At 34.5% G+C, this 20,761-nt stretch overlaps 5 protein-coding genes across 8 annotated transcripts; 3 read left to right on the forward strand and 2 right to left on the reverse strand.

Moving 5' to 3' along the window:
- Positions 1-359: 359 nt before the first annotated feature.
- Positions 360-2,756, reverse strand: LOC127254197 (nucleotide-sugar uncharacterized transporter 2). Its single transcript, XM_051279159.1, has 7 exons — positions 2,581-2,756; positions 2,050-2,201; positions 1,715-1,923; positions 1,539-1,632; positions 1,284-1,450; positions 1,016-1,186; positions 360-903 (listed from the first exon to the last, which is right to left on the reverse strand). Exons 1-7 carry the CDS (start codon positions 2,657-2,659, stop codon positions 564-566), a joined length of 1,212 nt encoding a protein of 403 aa, XP_051135116.1. The 5' UTR covers positions 2,660-2,756; the 3' UTR covers positions 360-563.
- An 855-nt stretch (positions 2,757-3,611) lies between these two features.
- On the reverse strand, positions 3,612-6,607 carry LOC127254204 (uncharacterized). Its single transcript, XM_051279172.1, has 8 exons — positions 6,475-6,607; positions 6,177-6,364; positions 5,253-5,344; positions 5,108-5,149; positions 4,927-5,011; positions 4,751-4,853; positions 4,062-4,162; positions 3,612-3,958 (listed from the first exon to the last, which is right to left on the reverse strand). Exons 2-8 carry the CDS (start codon positions 6,305-6,307, stop codon positions 3,835-3,837), a joined length of 678 nt encoding a protein of 225 aa, XP_051135129.1. The 5' UTR covers positions 6,308-6,364; positions 6,475-6,607; the 3' UTR covers positions 3,612-3,834.
- A 1,760-nt stretch (positions 6,608-8,367) lies between these two features.
- LOC127254201 (farnesyl pyrophosphate synthase-like) lies at positions 8,368-12,194 on the forward strand. Of its 4 annotated transcripts, XM_051279168.1 has the most exons (13): positions 8,765-8,806; positions 9,337-9,404; positions 9,730-9,754; positions 9,947-10,062; positions 10,181-10,267; positions 10,365-10,487; positions 10,564-10,652; positions 10,900-10,951; positions 11,213-11,311; positions 11,476-11,520; positions 11,598-11,687; positions 11,770-11,841; positions 11,931-12,194. In XM_051279168.1, the coding sequence occupies exons 3-13, from the start codon at positions 9,730-9,732 to the stop codon at positions 12,033-12,035; spliced, it is 903 nt and encodes a 300-aa protein (XP_051135125.1). In that variant the 5' UTR covers positions 8,765-8,806; positions 9,337-9,404; the 3' UTR covers positions 12,036-12,194. The 4 variants fall into 4 exon arrangements, with proteins under 4 accessions (XP_051135124.1, XP_051135123.1, XP_051135126.1 ...); XM_051279167.1 differs by having other exon boundaries at positions 8,368-9,404; XM_051279166.1 differs by lacking the exon at positions 9,337-9,404 and having other exon boundaries at positions 8,368-8,806; positions 10,591-10,652.
- Positions 12,195-12,711: 517 nt separating this feature from the next.
- LOC127254199 (farnesyl pyrophosphate synthase-like) lies at positions 12,712-16,488 on the forward strand. The gene is made up of 12 exons (XM_051279162.1): positions 12,712-12,972; positions 13,690-13,714; positions 13,861-13,976; positions 14,116-14,202; positions 14,292-14,408; positions 14,497-14,585; positions 14,848-14,899; positions 15,513-15,608; positions 15,686-15,730; positions 15,851-15,940; positions 16,014-16,085; positions 16,178-16,488. Exons 1-12 carry the CDS (start codon positions 12,862-12,864, stop codon positions 16,304-16,306), a joined length of 1,029 nt encoding a protein of 342 aa, XP_051135119.1. The 5' UTR covers positions 12,712-12,861; the 3' UTR covers positions 16,307-16,488.
- A 2,997-nt stretch (positions 16,489-19,485) lies between these two features.
- Positions 19,486-19,923, forward strand: LOC127254445 (chaperone protein dnaJ 11, chloroplastic-like). The gene has a single exon (XM_051279536.1). It carries the CDS (start codon positions 19,486-19,488, stop codon positions 19,921-19,923), a length of 438 nt encoding a protein of 145 aa, XP_051135493.1.
- Positions 19,924-20,761: the final 838 nt, after the last annotated feature.

The raw sequence follows: 20,761 nt of genomic DNA on the forward strand, positions 1-20,761 counted from the left end.
ATGTAATTGTCATTTAATTTAATTGTCACAAGAATATTAACTTGTTACAAAGATGTGAATTAGATCATTTTACACCATTAAAAGATCTACCAGCGTTAATAATAATAATAATATAGTATGCACTGGATAAATTCAGTCCGAATCTAATACTGTAACTTAGGCTCAACAAACAAGTCACATCGGGCGAACGTAGACTGTAGTTTGTATTTTGTTAATTAAAGAGAGACTATTTATACTAATTAAAGTGCAATGGGCCAGAATGGCCTAATTGACAACTTTAAAACCCCTTGGACAATACCACCCTCAAACAAATCCATCCTAAGACCATCTCCTATTCTAACTGTTTGAATGCAATTTGAAAATTACAATATCACATTAACTACATATTTATATAACATCAAGAGTTATATCAATTTAATTTTTTACTATTCCCATACAAAAATTCAAACTTTGAAGGATCGGAAAAATGCAATCCATTGAACTTTCATTAGTTTAATTTCTATACAAATTGCATTGCATGTCACTCAACAAAATCCATTTAGGCATGTGTGTGTATGCCCATATCAAACAGCTGATGTTGTTGTAACAACACTGTTGCTGCAGTTGTCGTTGCCGCCGCCGCCGTCGGCAACCGGCGATTTCTTTCCGAGTAACTCACGATCGTCGTCTCCAACCGACGCCACTGCCTGAATCGATGGCAACGGAAAGCCACCCGTCCCCTTCTTCTCCCTCGCCGATTCTTTCATGCTCAATGTCGTGTAAACCGACATGCCTCCGAGAGCCACCATTGCGCCGCAAATGCTCACAAAACCCGGGTCCGACCCGAAAACCATATACCCTCCTAGCAAAATCACGCATGTCTTGAACTGTCCTAAAACCACATGAGTCGTTGCAGATGTCGCCCTGTAGTTAAAAAAGTAACAAAAATTACTGTTGATAAATAGTATCACTGCTCGTTTAACAATATATATATATATATATGTGTAAACATAGTACTGTTTCATTGTATTCTTACCCGAGTGCGAGCGCTCCGGACCATTGTAATAAAAAGCCGAGGAGAGCGGATATGAGGATCGCGGTGACATTCTTGACGTCCCACGGGAAGGACAGCACGCCGGGAGGGTCGAGCCACGGCATTAGAGCTAACAAGAAGAAGATCGTCACCGGCGTAGTCCTCCACATCAACCTATACATATACATATTATATTACACGATGATGATAATTGTTGTTGTAAGAAAACTCGTCGCAACTATATATATATATATATATATAATTCACTCACGCGAGCGCGGTCCAGTTGCCCTGTTGCTGCAGAGTCGACCAGAGAATCTTGTTGACGGCGCTCGGGATTATCCACGCGACTGCGGCGCAGGCGCCAAAGACATTAAATTCCAAGTCCGTCACCGTTGCAACTGCCACGCCGAACGAGACAACGACCAGAGCAACAACCTGCACATGATGTCTTAGCATTACAACTCAAGTTTTTTAACAGCTGAGGAGTAAAGGTTGTAATAAGAAGACATGTTCTTTGTAATGCCTTGTGGAATGATATGAGCTTTCTAAAGAGAACGAATTCTGCGACAACGATCGTCGGAGTGACAGCGATCTTCGCCATCTGATAGAACCCGATGCTGGAAAACAACAACAAAAAATTATAAGGCAACCCACGCAACATTGGACTAAAGTAATCGATAATTCAGTATATAGACACACCTATTATGTTTCAAGCTGGTGTTTGCAAGCCCGGAGGCGAAAGCCATGATGGCTCCTAAAGTGAATAACGACGAGAAAGGCGTGGTCTTGGAAGGAGGCGCCACCGGGAGCAACGAAAGCAGTCTGAATAGGGCGAGAAGAATCCAAGCAATGGTGTAATGAATGAGAGTTAAGAATATAGGATAATTGAATCCAACTCTTCCCATAACCTGTTGTAAGAAACAACATATCATAAATAATTATCGACGAAACTTTGGTGATAATATATGCTCTCAATTCATATGATCTGCTGTAAGAATTCTATCAAGAAAGATAACAAATGACAAATGACAGACCATCTTATTGCCAAAAATGATGCCAACAGCCACTACAAAATTGAAGCTCAAAGCAACGGCAGGCCCGCAGAAGCGTTGCTGCTGTCGCTTGGCGCCTTCGGATGTTCGAAGCTCGTTGTAGAGGGAGCTTCGGAGTTCTTCCAACGCGCGGCCTGATCGAAGAGATGCATTGTAAATTTGGTTATTGAAGTAGTGAGAAAAGATGAGTTATTGCATAAATTTTTGAGGAATGGATTAGTACACACTACACAGGATTATGGTTTTTGTTGGCTGTCTTGATTTGGGAATTCTCATTTCTCAACCATTGATGATCAGTGACACCAATTCTTGAAATGAATTGGATCTTTAGGCAATGAATGCAAGAAAGTAGTTTTGAATGAATGATAACAACAATTTGTGAGAATCCGAGGATGAAATTAAAATGGTTTGTTGAATCTCCCAACACATAATCCACAATTATTACAAAAAATGCTTCGCAAGAACACAAAACATGAATCTAAAACCCAAAATGAAATAAAAACAAAAACAAACCTGCTTCCCCTGCATCACTGTCTTTTCTCTTGATGAATCTTCTCTCATTTCTTCCCAACAGAAGATTGATCAATCCCATAAATGCATTTGCCGAAGGGTGCAAATAGAATGATGTGCTAAAGCCAAATCATGGTACACCCTCAAAGAAAAAAAACTTGTGATAATATGATTGAGGCTTGGGGGTGGGTGGGTGGGTAGGGAAAAGGGTTCTCTAACAGATAACCAAAAATGATATCAGAGACTGCAGCAGTAAAGACATTTATGTAGGTATGAGGTGTGTCACTTAAAGAATAGCAATTTCAGGACAGATGGCTGAGTGAATCACTGAAATATTTTTGTGGGTTGTTTTGTTTTTCACAAGAAAGGGTATATTGAATGCTGGAAACGGCTTTATTTTATTGATGGGGTGGTAGTGTAGGGTGAGGGTGATGATGCAGCATTAATTAAAAAGTGAGTCTTTTTTTCTTGTTTAAGGAAACTTAAGATGCCATCAAGAATCTGTCAAAAACTACTGAGTCGGATATCACGGATCTTCTGCTTTTACTGTCAGGCTCACATGGAAAAAATAAAACACATACACAGTGAAAATAAATTTAAAGAAAAAGGGTATTTTGTTTTCAATGGAATCACCCTGTAACTGTATTTGGAATGTAGCCTACAAAAGGGGTTGATAGTTACAGTGTTTGTTGTGGAAAGAACCCACCCTCAAGATTTATTTTTTATTATTTAGTGAGGGGGAAAGGAGTCCATTTAATTTATTTATCTTGTAGTTCTTGATAGTTGTTTATGCCTGCCCCTAAAAAGGGTGGGTGAATTCAAGGGTAAACCTTGAAATGGATGGTGTTTGGTGCTGCTGTTGGTCACTTGTTGCCTTCAAGAGTTTTTTTTTTTTTTTTTGAGTAGCAGCCAAGATTTGTTGAGTTGGTTATTGATTCAACAAATTAGGGCAAAGGGGTTGCTTAGATAATGTTCATCACATGATCATTGGTGATTGATTTAATGATTGATTTCAAGAACCAAGGACATTTAGAAACATTCCAAAGACATATGCAACTTACTCAAGAAACTTGTCCACCGATTGTGATAATTTTTCAACAAATTTGCCAAGCAAGTCTAATGCATGCAGTACAGGAATCAGTTCCAATTAAAACAAGTTTAAACCACACAGAGGACAGAATGTATCGAAGGACCTATGGCTCTTGTAAAAGTCTTGTTCATACCACACATGTTTTTTGGCTAATATATGTAAAGACATTACTTCATGTACTTCTGGAGGAACTTTCGGTGGAAATCATTCCTGATGGTATCATTGATGAAACGCTTGGGCGCTTTAGCCTCTCCACGAGCTTGGTTCTTGAAAACCACATCATCATCCCATCTGAACAAACAGAAATTCAGTAAGCACTTTACCAAGGAATACTTCTTCAAGATATAATTGTGTAGAGGAGAACAGAAACAGGTGAAGAATGATTTTTCATTACCTTCTCTTCACGCTAAAGCTAGTGGGATTATTCAGCAGAGGATTTCCAAGCAGCAACTGCTCTTCTTTAGCTTTCAGCTCTTCTTCCTGCCTTTGTCGTTCCTGCCATAAACACGCACTTCGCTAAGATTTTACGCACTATAATAGCAATATAAATCAGTACCAAAAAAAAAAAAACAATCAAGTTGACATTTTATAAGCTTTTCTTGGCACAAATTGGCAGGTACTCGAAACAAACCCAAAATAGTTTCTAGATCTAGTGAAATTTGAAACCAAACATCAGAGCTATTTTCTCCATAAAATCAACTTACTACAGAATCTAACCTTCAGAAAATTTGACTGCCTATATTGTCTGCATTCAACACAGCGGATGGGAAAATACTTAAATGCAGTTCTATAATAATACCCCCTCCATCCGACATAAATTGTCTACATTTTCCATATCCGTGTCCCTTTCATTTCTTGGAAAATAATTATACTTCAATTTTATACTTTATAATTTTTTAATCTTCTTAAATTCTCGTATCTATAAGAAACCGGACAAGTAAGGTGGGACGGAGGGAGTGGGAGTATATGCTAAATCGAAATAGAAGTTGACTAATAGGCTATGCTGATGCGCTCTCGAACACAACCATTCAATTTATTAAGCAGCTATGGAAATCCAGGAATCCAGACATCAGCATGACTTACCTCGCGTTCTTTCTGCTCTGCCTTTTCTTTCCTTAAGCGCTCAAGTTCTGCCAAGAGTGCTTCCTCATCATCACCATCATCATCATCGTCGTCGTCCTCATCACTACAAAATTATAATTAAGAGTAATTAAAGAAGCACCATCAAAACTAGTGAATGATAAAGAAATAGGACTAACCTATCATCACTAGGAGCATCCACATCAGCATCATCAGCATCTACACTTCGAGGAACAATTCGATCTTCAACATCTCTCCTAGGTCCTGAAAATAGAGGCACCATTATAATAAACACCAAAATTCCATCTGCCATACTTCGTCTCAGTTTAAAATCCTAAACAAGAATATCAAATAATTTACCTTCCAACAGAAGATGACCTTCCTTCCGACGATTCCTTTCCTCTGCAACATGTATTATGCTCCACAATTAATAACACCTCATCCATCAGAAATGTAAGAAAATGTTTGTATGAGATACTTAATAAAGTACATTAGAAGACCATACCCTTTGATAAGAAATGCCTCCTCTCGCGCTCCTCAAGTTCATCCCTAAGATTCCTTCTCTGCAGCTCATCATGAGTATCTTGCCCTTCTTTTCTGCAGCAACAATCACATTGCAACAGTCTTAGTGCAGGAAAAAACGCAACATACTTGCAGAAATAAATTAACAAGCAAATTTTCATACCAAAAGAAGTGAGCATAAGGGAAACGCTTATTTCAATACAAGGAAATAAGCACAATCACGTCAGGATAAACCAACTGAACTCATTTTGCTGTACCCTTCTATCTATTCATACAACTTAAAAAAGAGAGATGGAAGAGTGAAAAGAAGCGGGTTTTGGCAAAAACAAGAGAATCCCCAAAACCTATTTCAGTAATCGAGTCTACTCTTCAATTGAACAATCTATAACATATTGTAAACAGAAAATTGGACTAAAAGACAGCTTTTATAATGGCGGATAAAGTGAGGTCGAGGCAACCCAGCCAGAAATAGTGTCTTACCGATTAAACACTACATGAAATACATAAAGTAGAAATATATAATTAGCCGAATACCCAAGAAAAGAAAATCATATATATAGTGTTGTCTCATGTCTATTCAAAATTGACAGTAAAGCATCACCAAAAGTATATATGAAAACCAGATGATGTAGCTCAATGTCTTAGAACCGCGAAAAGATCCTTTCAAGTGCTTTTAAGAGTCAGCTAATCTTCTCTTCCATATAACAATTTTAAAATTGGATACAGATATTTAAAACATTAAGGGAAAATGTTTAATAGAAGGATAATATTCAGCATCAACATTTTCATCCAAACAATCCCAAAACACACCGACATACAACGAATTAAGCGAATCAGTAAATCAACCAAAACGAAAAAGCAACGCCAAAATAACAATAACCAAACGAATAGTGAGACGAAAACAGACCTCGGTTTTAATGTCGTATGAGAGGCGATATCCCTTGAAGAATACTTCTGAGATGGGCCGAATATCCGCGTCCCGCCTTGTTCGTTCCCACCCTTTGCAGGAGCCCAAGTAGGTCTTGCTGCGGTCGTCATATCGGAACCCTAATTTCACGATCTTCGATTATACACAGTTCTGCCTGCCAACGAAACCTAAACCAACCCGATCAATAGAACCAAGATCCAAGAAAATCAACCGTATCGGCAAAGGGACTCAAATCCCTCAATAGATTAGGGTTCGACACCCTTCAATTCAATTTTACCTATGAGATCGAGAGAGAAGTGGTCTGAGACCGTCAGAACGAAAGGGGTAGCTGAATTTAGTTTTACCCGTTTTGTCAATGTCGGCCACTTCTACGGGTTTGGATTTTTGGACTTGTAAAAAAATAAATTTAAATAATTATTTCTGTTATATAAATAAATATTAATCTCATCATTCTTGGAATATTCTTTATTTATACAAGCCATTTCAATTTATGGGCCACGCTTATATTTTGGACCTTATCGACCCAAAAAGAATTGTCGCTATATTTTTATTATCTAAACACGTGAATCGTGTTTTTTTAAAAAAAAAATAAAAATAAAAAAATTCAATATTAATCATAATATAACAAAAATTGTATCAATTTTGATTTTAATATAATAAATTTATCAATTTTATTCCAATTATAAACAATTTTTTTTTTTTATTCGAAGAAAAAAAGAATCCCAAAACAATCTATAATTGTTTTAGCAATTGAATTTTCTTTGATTGATCAATAAATGAGATTCTGAATTCTCATTTTTAATGGGATCCAAATAATATCACGATTGATCAAAAGATCATTTCAATTGGTTAGAATGCGACAATAAATTACTATATTTTGTTTTGATATATGTATTTTTTCATTATTTGAATCAAAACTCTAAACAAACTGTACACGCTCAAAATTAATTGGATTGGTCCAGCACAACGTTTTAGCCGAACAAAAAGTTCAAATCAAGCCGGTCTAAGTACATTTGAAGCAGTCAAAAAAAGGTGGAAGCGAATGTGGTTGGAGTTGTTGTATGATTCAAAATAAACAAATAAATAGAGCATATTAGCTAGGATTGGCAAACGGATCAGGTCGGGTCGAGTTCAGGACCTTTTATTAATTGGGTCAACTTGAATCTGACTCATATAACCCGTTTAAATCTAAAATATTTAAATTTTAATTTAAAATTATAATTTATATTAACAAAACTTTTTAATGCATATTATATATACATATTAAAGCAAAAAATTATTTATTCATATCATGAAACCGATATTCAAGAATTGAATTAACAAACACTACGTAATAGTACACAACACAATCCTTTATTTTTTATTATTTATTTTTATAAAATTGGCCATAAATATTGAATTGTATTGATAAAATTTAAAAAATATATTTAAATTTAAAATAATATTCAGGTCGAAAATGTAGACCTTAACCTGACCCATTTAATTAAATGAGTTAAACGGGTTTGACCCAATTATTAATTGGGTCAAAAATCTCAACCCAAACCCAACTATTTCAGGTCAGATTCGGGTCGGGTTATCAGGTCGAGTTAATTTTTGTCAGGCCTAATATTAGCACAGTCACCATTGTGATCTCCTTCTTCTATTTTATCTGCAATTTTTTCATTTTTCATATTTTTACAGTTTTTTTCGATTAATTCTAATTAAATTTTTAGCATTAATTTCCATCTTACCTTCTTCTTTCTTGACCAATTTTTTCCGAATTTTTTTTTGACAACAACGCAAATACATCGTTATTGTACACGGCCTCTTAATTTTTTTAGTTTGTATTTTTATTATGTAATATTTATATAATTTTTAAAATATGTGTTGGCACTCTTATAAATTTAATCAAAATGTTATTATGGCATTTTCTTAATTAAAATATTTAAATTTTTTTATTCAAATATCTCAAATATTTATAAAAGATAAAACGACAAAAAATCAAATGAATTATTGTTTATAATTTTCTTTAAAAAATTAATTGTATTAGATAATTTTAAAATTATTAACAAACTATATATAGCAGATGATCCGAACCCATACCGTCATGAGTCACCGGCCCATCCCTTGCGGACATATATTTTGATTATACTGGGCTTTGATTTTTTGGATTTTTTTTTTATTTTTTATTTTCTCTTTCGCCAAGAAACAAACAACCGCAATTCGATCGTTTTTTATCCCGCGTGGAAATTCGAAGGTTTCGCGAAGAAATCAGGAAAAGAACGTGGAGGAGGTGCATCGCATCATAAGAAAAGGAAGGGAAAAAATGCGAAGGAAAAGGAATAAACAAGTCATCTCCATATTCAGAGGCCAGAGGATTCTTGAGCACAAAGGATTGTATTTAATGCAGTGGAAAATGAAGCGGTTCGGCTCACTCTTGCTCCCGGATTTAGGTGCGCAACGGAAATTTGTTGCCGCTGTTCTACACATTAAATCACTGCGTGATTAGCAATCCAGCCATGGCGGATCTCAAGTCCAAGTTCATGGCAGTGTACTCTGTATTGAAATCAGAGTTATTGAATGACCCTGTATTTGAGCACAATGACTTTTCTCGCCAATGGCTTGAGGGGGTAATGACATGGCTTCAGTTTGAATTCTCTGTTATTACTGTTGTTTGAAGTTCCAGATTTTGAATCATATATAATTTGGTAGGTTGAGAGTTATATTTTAATGTTATTTCGCATTCCTTTGGAAATAGTGGCTCGACATTCACCAGATAATTTTAATCTTGTTTTCCAATTTACTTATAATCTCCTATGTTAGGCAATTTGGTTGCTTACAAGTGGTTTGGACATGTTTACTAAGCTAGGCATTCGAGCAAAGGTTTAGGATTTGTATTCACAAATGTCACTATAAGTAAAAGCCCGGAAGATTTCTCCACTATTTCTTCTCTATTGTGTTTTGTCTTTGATCATATTCTTTCCAAACAACACATTTGATTTTATGTTCATAGTGATGTAATGCTTGCATATGGTACTCGGGAGCAAAGTTTGATAGCCAGATTTGTTCAATGGATCCAGTTGGCTTTCCATCTTGTAGTGCATTTGTTCTGTAGCAGATCCTTTACAAGATCAATTTGGATTGACTATGGTTCGTTCAGAAAATCTGGTTCGAGGAACTATAAGTGGAGCAATTCGGCATAACTTGATAGCTATTACTCTGATTTTGGTAACTTTAACTCCATTGACAACCACTTATGAATCTTTGTTTGGTTTACACCCGTATCTCAAGTTTTAGTCCATTGAAACAAATAGATCATGGGAGAAATTTGAGTTATTTAGGCCCTGGAGGACTAAGAGGACGAACTGCTAAGTTGTTATATTAAAATGTGCCCACATCAAATAAATATGTATTTGTTATCCGAAAAATTTGAATTTATGGACAGTTCTTCTATTGAGTGGGAGTTATTTTTCAAATATTTAGACTATTTATATTAATCATGTATTTTGCCTAATTATATCTATGTTGGTATGGCCACTTTTTTCTTTTGCAGATGTTTGACTACAATGCTCCGGAAGGTAGGATTCTAGTCTTTGTTGTAATTCTTACACCATGACAGTTTTCTTTGTAGTTTTGGTTTCTGTTTTCAAGGTCCACCATTGTTTTCTGTCATTAATTGTTAATCAAATTTTCTGTCTTGATCATTGGATGCATTTTGGGTATCAATAGAAGTCAAACTACTTGTCCCCTGTCTTTGTGTTCGAATGCAGGTGAGCTGAACCTTGGGCTTTCTGTACTCAACAGCTATAGGCTGCTGAAACAAGGGGAAGCACTTACAGAGGATGAAGAGTTTCTCAGTTGTGCACTTGGATTGTGCTTGGAATGGGTATGAGGACCTGGTGTTACTTCGAATACAATTACTCTCATAATTGTGTCTCATTTTGTCTTTTATTAATGGTAATGTATGTGGCTTGCTGGAGCTAATAGCAATGTTATTCATGCAGCTTCAAAAATATTTTTCTGTTATTAATGGCGTAACTGATGACTCTAAGTCCCACGATGATGATTCCTATATGTTCAAAGTGTCCAAGGTGTGCTCCTTAAAAAAGGATAACATTTGTTTATCTTCCTCACCTACATAACATCTGAGAAATTGTTATTACTGTGTTCTTTATGATCATCTCTAAGATGGGATCGCTTCGAATGAATGTTGGTTTAACACTTCACACTCATAAGTATACTTCAAGGATTCTTAAGAAGCATTTCAGAGGAAAACCTTACTATGTGGATCTGGTGGATCTGTTTAATGAGGTTTGTTTACAGCTCGATACGTTTCCTTACAAGATGTTCCTTTGCACTGTTCTAATGCCATTTTATGAGTTAATAGGTGGAGTATCGTGCAACTCATGGACAGGTGATGAATTTGGTTCACACTCGTGTTGGAGAGAAAGACCTATCGAAGTTTTCTTTGTCTTTGTAAGTAGAACTTTAAAATTGGCTGTTTAACTACTGGTGCTCAAAATTAAGTTGTCTTTATGAGTCCCCTAGTGAGATCTGTAATTTTTGTATATAAAGTTTGAATATTGTGTTTACATCTACTTAATCATCTTAATTATATCATAGATACATAATGATACTTCATTATATGATTTGGTTGTATTATTAATACTTCTACTTTTAGCACATCATATATCTCATTTACATAATGTTTTTTTTGTCACAGATATCGCCAAACTGTTGCATACAAAACTGCTTATTACTCGTTATATCTTCCGGTGAGTTACCTCTTAATGTTCTGTTTGATGATTTAGGTTGTGATCAACCCGATAAGTAAAAGCAATTGCGCCCGATTCTCTGTTTAGCCTCTCAAATGTGTAATTCTGGAGTTTTTCATACATTTGGATAGTGTTTAGGGTCACCTGGCCTGTTGTTCATCAGTCACTCACCTATCTAATGCAGGCAAAGAAGAACTTATGATTTTCATTAACTCAACCTCTAGTGGTTTGAATTATTTAACCTTGCCAAGATCTTGACAGGTAATGTGTGCACTTCTCATGTTCGATGAGAACATGGATAACAATCATGACATTAATCAGGAGATATTTATCGAAATGGCTATTTATTTTCAAGTCCGGGTAAGTGATTTTAGCATATGAATCCCATATAATCAAGAACACTAGACTAATACCTACTCAATGCTTTGGTTCCCCGACATTCATTGTAGCTCAAAAAAAACTTGAACCTGAAGATTTTACTATGGTGGTGATCTGTGATCACTAACTTTTCTTACATTTCATAGGACGACTACCTCAATTGTTTTGGTCATCCAGTTGCAGGCGGGAAGGTAAATCTTTTACATGAATTATGGTGCATTCTCCTCTCGCATAAGTGAATAAACTTTTGCCATTTTTGCTTTCTTAGAGAGGTACCGATATTCAAGATTTTAATTGCTCTTGGTTGGTGGTGAAAGCTCTTGATCTTTGTAACGATGAGCAGAAGAAAACACTCTATGTACCATCCAAACTACATTAACATCGGATCTTTTTACAATCATTGGCGCCAATATATTTCTTTAATCGAGCATATCTATCAGGAAAATTATGGGAAGCATGACTCCATATGCATTGCGAAAGTGGAGGAGCTTTATAAGGTTCTCAAACTTCAGGTTTTTTTCGTCTACCTTAGCTCAAAATATTTTTTTAATGCATTACATCATTACTATATATCAATTTCATTTACAACCTTATTTTAAAGGATGCTTATTTGGAGTATGAGGCGAGTAGTTATGACAAGATAACCAAGTTGATCGAAGCTCATCCGCGCAAGGAAGTGCAAGAGGTGTTGAAATCATTCTTGTAATAGACTTATTCAAGTGAAGAGTTCGAAAATCGATCACCTATGTAGCATTAGAGGAACTTGCATGCTTTAGCTCTCAAAACAATATTGTTCTACATGGAAATGTAGTTGTTATATAAAGAATAAATTATGTGTTTCAACTTTAGATGTCTTCAAATCTTATTTGTTTCACATAATTAGCATAGTGTGACTTATTTTACCGACTTATAGTTTGTAGGCTAAGATTGTAGTGACTATAAATTCTCATGTTATTAAAAAAAAATTAAAAAAAATTGTATTTGTACATTAATGATATAACAATAACTATAACTTCAAAAATTGTTATGTACTATTTGAAATTTGATAAAATTGATGAAAAAGGATTGAATACTTGCATGATATTGATGGTTCAAGTTTGTTAAGATATACTCTATTAATCTGCTAAATTATGTATATTTTTAAGTTTGATTTTATAATTTATTTATTTATTTATTTTTCTACCAGGTTGTTTTCCCTTTTTTAAAAATAAAAAATAAATTTAAATCGGACAGTCTAACTGCTATCAAGAATTGCGGTGATAAGAAGATTGCAGATGCAATTTTATATTTTTAAGAATATATTTATCTATACAATACTTTGGAAATAAAAATAAAATTTATTTAGGTGTGCATTTAATAAAATAGGTTTTAAAAAAAAAAAACATGAAAGGATTCTCATTTATTATTTGTCACCGAAAGCTCTCTGCTAATTCTCCTCTGCTTCAAAACAAAGAGAGCATATCCGCCTAAGTTGCTGCCGTTGATTCAGGCAAGGCAAAGCAAGCTTGCAGTCGGGACCTTCTAATCCAACAATGGCCGATATCAAGTCTAAGTTCTTGGAGGTTTACTCTATCTTGAAATCCGAGCTGTTGAACGACTCCGCTTTTGAGTTCACCGACGATTCGCGCCAGTGGGTTGAGCGGGTAATAATTCTATGTTTTAGCAATTCTTCTTGCTACTGTTTGTAATTTTTATTTTTCAGTTTATTGATGATTTTTGTAGCACAAGTTATCTTCAGTTTTGTAGGTTAAAAATCATTCTCGGCTAACATATTTTGTTCGCTGTAAAAATTTGATAATAGTTCCATAGAACTACACAAACACAAAGATTACCATTCTCACTCCATCGTCTACCACTGAGAGAGACCGCGACACAGCTATTAATACAGCGGACGCTGATGTGTATACGATTTTGAGTTTCTGTGTAAAGAAGGGAGTATTGTAGCTTGGTCTCTGTCTTACTTCATTGTTTCTCTTTTTGGTGGTTTTTCTTACCTGTGTTTTGGCAGTATTGTTTTTTAAATTGAATGGTGATGTGATTTTTCCCTTGGAGATGTTTTTTCTAAATATTTCAAAGAAAAATGGATCTAATTAGTCTCTTGATTAACCTTCCTCCAGAATTTCAAACTTTACAGTGTAGAAGCATGGTTGATGATTGCTAACGATCATAATAGACATGGTTTGATCAAGATTGGTTGTTAACTTGTGTTCAGAATTCCTCTGCACATCTTTCTAAAATGAATTTGTATATGTCTTACATTTCTGCCTTTTGTAATATCAAATTCTGGCAAGTTTTCAATTCTAACATATGTTTAAATCCTTTTTCATGCCTAATCGTAACCTTTTGCAATTGTCTTGTAGATGTTGGACTACAATGTGCCCAAAGGTATTATTAAACTCTTTGCTGTTATCTGGCACTAACTCATATTCCTTTGTAGCGTAGGTTGCTCTTTTAAATCATGACTATCCGTAATTATGAGGTTCATTGCAGAACTACTCCAGGATGAATTGAATTCTCCCCATTTTTTGCAGGAAAGCTGAACCGTGGGCTCTCCGTCATTGACAGTTATAAGCTGCTCAAATTAGGGCAAGAATTGACAGATGATGAGGTGTTTCTTGCTTGTGCACTTGGATGGTGTGTTGAGTGGGTATGAAATTATTACGCTATTGATTTGTTTCTAATGCTTCTGGATGCATATCCATTTAAGTTGATTACATTGTCTCACTTGTTGTTCTATCCACAGCAAATTATTTTTGACACTCTAATACAAAACAATTGTGTCGTAGCTACAAGCCTATTTCCTTGTTCTTGATGATATAATGGATGGATCTCATACGCGCCGTGGCCAGCCCTGTTGGTTCAGATTACCCAATGTATGGCTCTTGAATGATAATACTTTTTCTTTCTTTACTCGATAATGTTTGTGAATGGAAAGAACTGTGCTCTTTCTGAAAACATCCAGGTCGGAATGATAGCTGCAAATGATGGGTTAATACTTCGCAATCATATTCCAAGAATCCTCAAAAAGCATTTTAAAGGAAAGCCTTACTATGCAGATCTGTTAGATTTATTTAATGAGGTTTATTTCTACCCTTAGAATAAGCTTTTTGATTGTCTTCCTCAAAAGATACTTTGCCTTTTTATAATGTTATTTCATGAGTTAACAGGTGGAGTTTCAGACAACTCATGGACAGATGATAGATTTGATCACTACACTTGTTGGAGAGAAGGAATTATCAAAGTACTCGTTACCTTTGTAAGTGAGAAATAGATTCGTCCCCATTCTTAATTGCCCAGCAATGTCACATATGAAGCATCAATCTTCTGCATAACTGTGTTTCGCACTTTACTTATGTTCAATCTATGATATGAATGCTATGCATATTTTATACACATGATACAAATTTGCTCCAAGAAGAAGTGAATATAATAGACAATATTCATTCAATGCTTCTATTTTTCCATATGTTATTACATAACTTTGGTTCTTCCAAACTCAATATCCTGTATTTTTACAGGCATCGTCGAATTGTTCAATACAAAACTGCCTATTACTCCTTTTATCTTCCTGTAAGTAAGCACTTCATTTCTAAACAAGAATATAGCCTGGAGTCAGTTAGGTGAGAGAAGATGCAATCATGCCCCATTCTTTCTGCTTAATCTATCTACTTGTATTTATTAATTTCTTCTGGGGCTTTGGCGGCTTCTAAATCTTTTCTTTCTGTTATATAGTCTAATAGGAGCTATTCTGATCAATTTTTTGGGAAAGAGTAGATGCAGGGATCATATTGCTGATCATAAGATAAAAACCTGATCAATAATGCATCAAATTGAAAATCATGTTTTCCTTATCTCTTAAAGAATATTTAGTTGAAGAAAAGCAATAGTTGTCATTAGGAAGTACTTCCGGTGCACCTATACAAGATCCTTAAATATCAAGGTTGCATTTCATGAAACTAAAGATATCGGATGTTCTCGTTATTCATGGAACCATACGAGTTGAACAGAACAAAGTGGAAAACTTTTATTTGGTTGCCACACCTCTATATCTATAAATTCCCTCCATGACATGAGAACTTAATATAGGTTCGAAGAATTAAGATGTAGTAAAGTTCATTGCCTAAGCCTGAAAGATCTTACTTAACCAGTTGGTTGTTCAATTTGGTATGGCAAATCAACGCAGGTGGCATGTGCACTTCTTATGTTTGGTGAGAACTTGGATGATCATGTCAATGTAAAGGACGTTCTAATCGAAATGGGTGTCTACTTTCAAGTTCAGGTAAACAATGCCTCCATATAAAAGCTCATACAAGTTCCCAACCATTCTTTTTATGATTGATTTCCAAATTTCTGTAGGATGATTATCTAGATTGCTTTGGCGATCCAGAGGTCATTGGCAAGGTAAGATTTTACATTGTTAACGACTCCATTTTCTAGCGCACATATCGTCTCCATTGATCTCACGTGAACACATGTATGCCCTTTCTTGTTTTTACCATTTTCTTTTATTATTATTTTCAGATTGGAACAGATATTGAAGATTTTAAGTGCTCTTGGTTGGTAGCGAAAGCCATCGAGCTCTGCAACGATGACCAAAAGAAAATCCTCTATGTATAATCATCCATGCTAGATCAGTCTCATAATATCATTGTCGGGATTTCTTGTAATTTGATGTTTCTTGCAGGAGAATTATGGAAAGGACAACCCTGCATGTGTAGCTAAAGTCAAAGAGCTCTATGAAGTTCTCAAGCTACAGGTTTCATGTCTCCACCATCACTAATTCATACATCTAAAGTGCATTGTATGAATCTCAACATTCGACAATTCATCGTGTTGTTTGATTCGCAGGATGTTTATTCGGAATACGAAAAGAGCAGCTACACGAGGATAACCAACTCAATCGAGACACACCCTAGAAAGGAAGTGCAGGCAGTGTTGAAATCATTCTTGGCAAAGATTTATAAACGGCAAAAGTAAGAAGATCGTCGGCTGCCATGCAACTACTCTTTACATTTCCAGGTATACAGAATACAAACCAATAATAAAACTTGCATCAAATCGAATAAATTTTGGGTCTATTATATTACTCATAGACCCCTTCTATGCTTAATACAAAAACTTTGGCCAGTATGATTTTTATTTTCTATTTTTGGCTTGAATCAGTCTGTCTCATCCTTAACAAATTGCTGTAGATTTTGTGTTGGTATAGGAAACTTAGTGAAATTTTTATCTTTTCCTTAATATGTTGATGTATATTTAGATAAAATAATTTCAGTGTTTACCAGGGTGAAAAGGTTTATTACTTGGAAGAATTATACTTCATGAAATTACTAGGTGAAGATATTTGCATATTTATGGACAAAATAAGGGAAGATGATCAAACTTAGGAACAACATTATAAGTTTAATTAGGCTCTGATACCATGTCGGATGAAAAGATCGAATTTTTAGAGAAACGCAGTCATTAATCATATATGCGCAAATAGAATTCCGACATCTATTGATGTTGTCCCCATTTTTGAAAGATTTACCAGCAAATGAATGTATTACCTCACTATATCGCAATTGACCCAAAAAAACCCATTTATAATATTAATCTAATTATCCTAATTAATTTTAAAGAGTCAGCACATGTACTGAATAAAATATTTAGCCCCTGATCTGCATTGTATATATAAACAATTACTAATAAATACCCCAAACGCATAACCAAGGGCAACATCAATATTTGAATTAAAATAGATTGAATCAAACATTAATCGAATAATTTATTGTGTACTAATTGGTGGGTTTGTATGGATTATTTTGTGAATTACGACATTAAACCTGACTAATCACCACAAGTTAATTAAGATTTCACAAAGGGGACCAAAAAAATAAAATAAAATAAAAAGTGTGTAAGAGCAAATTACACAAAGACAATGATAGCGAAAGACGCCTTCTAGAAACTTTGGAATGTGTTTTATGAGGCGAGGAAATGAAAAGTGAAAATAGTAATAATACTCATTGAAATGAAAAGTGAAAATAGTAATTTAGCAACGATACTCCGTACATAACATAATAAATATTTTTTCAACTTATAATATATTACACAAATGTTATTACTTTTATATTATACCATACTAATACAAATATTTTTTTTTCTTTTTTACTACAATCTAAAATAATACTAATATTAAAAAATCTACACGCAAATAATAAAAATCACCCTTCCAATGGGATGGAGAGAGTATAATTTCATATATAATAAACCGATTATACAACTATATAGGTTACAGACATACTTTTATATAACACTAACATATATTGTTTGTATTGTGATAGGTGTTGATTGTTTAAAGTTAGTGCGTTGATTTTATCAAGTAGTTTATATAACACAGTTTTTCAAAAAGGTATTAATTTGATCAAATCAACAAGCTAACTTAAAATAATTAGAAAATCATTACATTACAAATAACATCTTACCAAATTAAAACATTAATTTAAAACAATTAGCAAATCGTCATAAAGAACATAACATATTTTGTGTTATATAATGTCCTATATATTATATTAGATTTCAAACTATAATTAAACACACCTTTTACTTAGTACAATTTTTTTTTTTTTTTTTTTTTTAATATTTTGATGTTTAAGGGTGTGTTTTTGTTGCTTGAGTTTGGAAAATTTTGGTTTGAGTTTGGTATTAAAATAATATTTGATGAGATATTTTGTAAGAGAAATTTTAATTTTATATTATTTTATTTTATTTTCAAAAAACACATGGTCCAAATAATAAAATTTGAAAATTTTTGTCAAAAGGAACATAACAATTAAAAATAGGTTACAAATAATATTTTATAAAATATTATATTTCAATAATTAATTTTAGTTTCAAAATATTTATTTATTTATTTTATAAGGAGCATTATATATGAGTGTACTTCGATCGAATTTAATTTTTAAACTATTAAATTCGATACAAAAAATTATATTAGACGAGTTATATGTGATAGCTAAAATTCGAATCGATTATTTTACTGATTTAAATCCACTATACACAACCAAACCAAACCAAACCAAACCAAAGGAAAGAGGATTCATAATGAAATGAATGGACAGTGTGAGAAGGAAAGGCTTCTAGAAGCCAATGGATGGGGACACGTGGCGACATCCTAAGGCAGTCTTCTAGAAGTTCTGTCCCGGACAACAGTCACAGTCACAGTCATAGTCCAAACTCCAAATATATCCCGTACCGTTCAATCCATGTGGTCCCAACCTAAATAAGCAGTAGAGCCACACTATATATCTTCCATCAAAGTCGTTAACCGGTCCCCTTCTCCGAAACGTAAGAAGTCGCACTTCACCCCCCCAGCGACTTTTTAAAAACGTTTTCAAGTCTCCACCTCATAATACGGCGTCGCTTATGCACTGACACTGGTGATTAATATCAATATATTTAAAAATACCTCAATTTAATTAATTCTCTATATTATTATGAATATGAGTTGCTTTAATGGAGTATAGTTTTTAAATTTTTGTATAAAACAAATTGATTTTATTTTAAGGAATTTGATACGTGCATTGAAATGGCTGCCTCTATATCCTTCCTACTGCGTATTAATTAAACGCAGAAGAAACTAAGCAAAACGACACTCGAGGAAATTTAAAATTTAAAATTTTTATAATATAGTAATGCTTGCATCCTTTAGTGGATGACTCATTTGCGTAAAAATATCTGCTATTATTTTATTTGAAAATGCATTAAAAAAAAATAAAAAATAGTTACTTTTATTTTTTAAATAAATAAATATCATAGATTTACAAAATATGTATACCACTGCCATAGTGCTATTACCACTTGAGTTTAGTAGGCCTACCAGTAACCTAAACGGAGCCGTATTGTAATTTTAAAGCCGCTCACAAGGCGCCAATCGGCTTGGCTCGGGGAAGCCAGTCACTCTCGGGAAGCGGGAACCAACCTTCTAGAAGCATAGGCCACTCCAGCCGGCGCGCCAACAGTTTTACGCCAATCCAATGTGCCATGTCAGCAGAAGTGGGGCCCACTGACAACTAGGCTGCAGCTGACTTTGATATAAACCCCCCAAACAATTCATCCAATCATTATCCAATCTGTTCTTCAACTTCTTCCCCCAAAAATCCCCAAATTGAAAGCAGATGCTGGGAACCCTAACCCTAACTCCTAAATCAGCGATCGCCTTCCAATCCAGTCGCTGCAGCCGTAGGATCGTCTGTGAAGCCGTATCGGATTTCGCCCCGCCCGCGCTGGATCGGAGGAGCCTCTACGAGGTCCTCCGCGTCAAACGCGACGCCTCGCAGACGGAGATCAAGACGGCGTATCGTACGCTCGCGAAGCTGTACCATCCCGACGCCAGGTCGCGATTCATGGACTCGCCGGTCGCGTCGTCGGCGGATGGTCGAGATTTCATCGAGATCCACAACGCGTACGCCACTTTGTCAGATCCAAAAGCGAGGGCCATGTACGATTGTAATTTGAATGTCGATTCGCCGCGGCGGTGGGGCACCGGATTCCACGGTTCCGGTCGGAGGAGATTCCACCCCACGCGCCGGTGGGAGACGGATCAGTGCTGGTAAAAAGGTTAGAGACTGCGCGGATCGGATGGAATTAGATGTAAATCCTTGTTTTCCTTCCCTTTCACTATTGATTTTCAGCTTTTTCAAGGAAAATCTGTGTACACATTTTTTTTTATATCACACTTTCCTTTGTGCCAAAAAGAGAAATCAGATCTTAATGAGCTGCAATCAATTGTGATTGATTTAAACGAGGGTTCTGTGTGGTCATTCTTCAGTAATAAGTTAAAAATGGATGAAGAATTAAATGATAATTTTGATAATCTGACAATGAACTAAAATGATACTAATACGGATACTTCCAAATGTTGATTTTGAGTGAGCTAAATGAATTACTAAAACTATATTTATATTTTGAGTTTTGTTACTATAAATAAAACTAGCCATCAAAATAAATAGTGAAATAATTTTAGCTGAAAAGTAATAGTGGTATTTATTTTTTATTACTATAAAATATCATCTCCAGCTTCCTTTCCCGTTACATTCAATTTTTTCTATTATTACTTATTTTAGAAAATTTTCAAAATTTTGTAAATCTATATCTAAAAGTAGTTATAATGATTAAAAGTGAAAATCATTTCACTCTAATATCGAAGCTATACTCGAGTAAAAACAAAAAGTAAACGGTAGTAACAAATTTGGGGCGTGATTGGATTTAATTAAATAGTGTTTTTTTTGTGATCTTTCAAAAAATTATTATTCATCAAATTTCTTTTCTTATAAAATATAAAAATATTTATTTTTATTTTTTATATTAAAATTTAATTTTATTAGTACCTATTTATATTAAATTATATAATTATTTCTATTTAAAATTATTCAAAATCAAATCCCAAACATA

Source organism: Andrographis paniculata, unplaced genomic scaffold (genome assembly GCF_009805555.1).
Source record: "Andrographis paniculata isolate CXL003 unplaced genomic scaffold, ASM980555v1 Contig52END, whole genome shotgun sequence".
NCBI lineage: Eukaryota > Viridiplantae > Streptophyta > Magnoliopsida > Lamiales > Acanthaceae > Andrographis > Andrographis paniculata.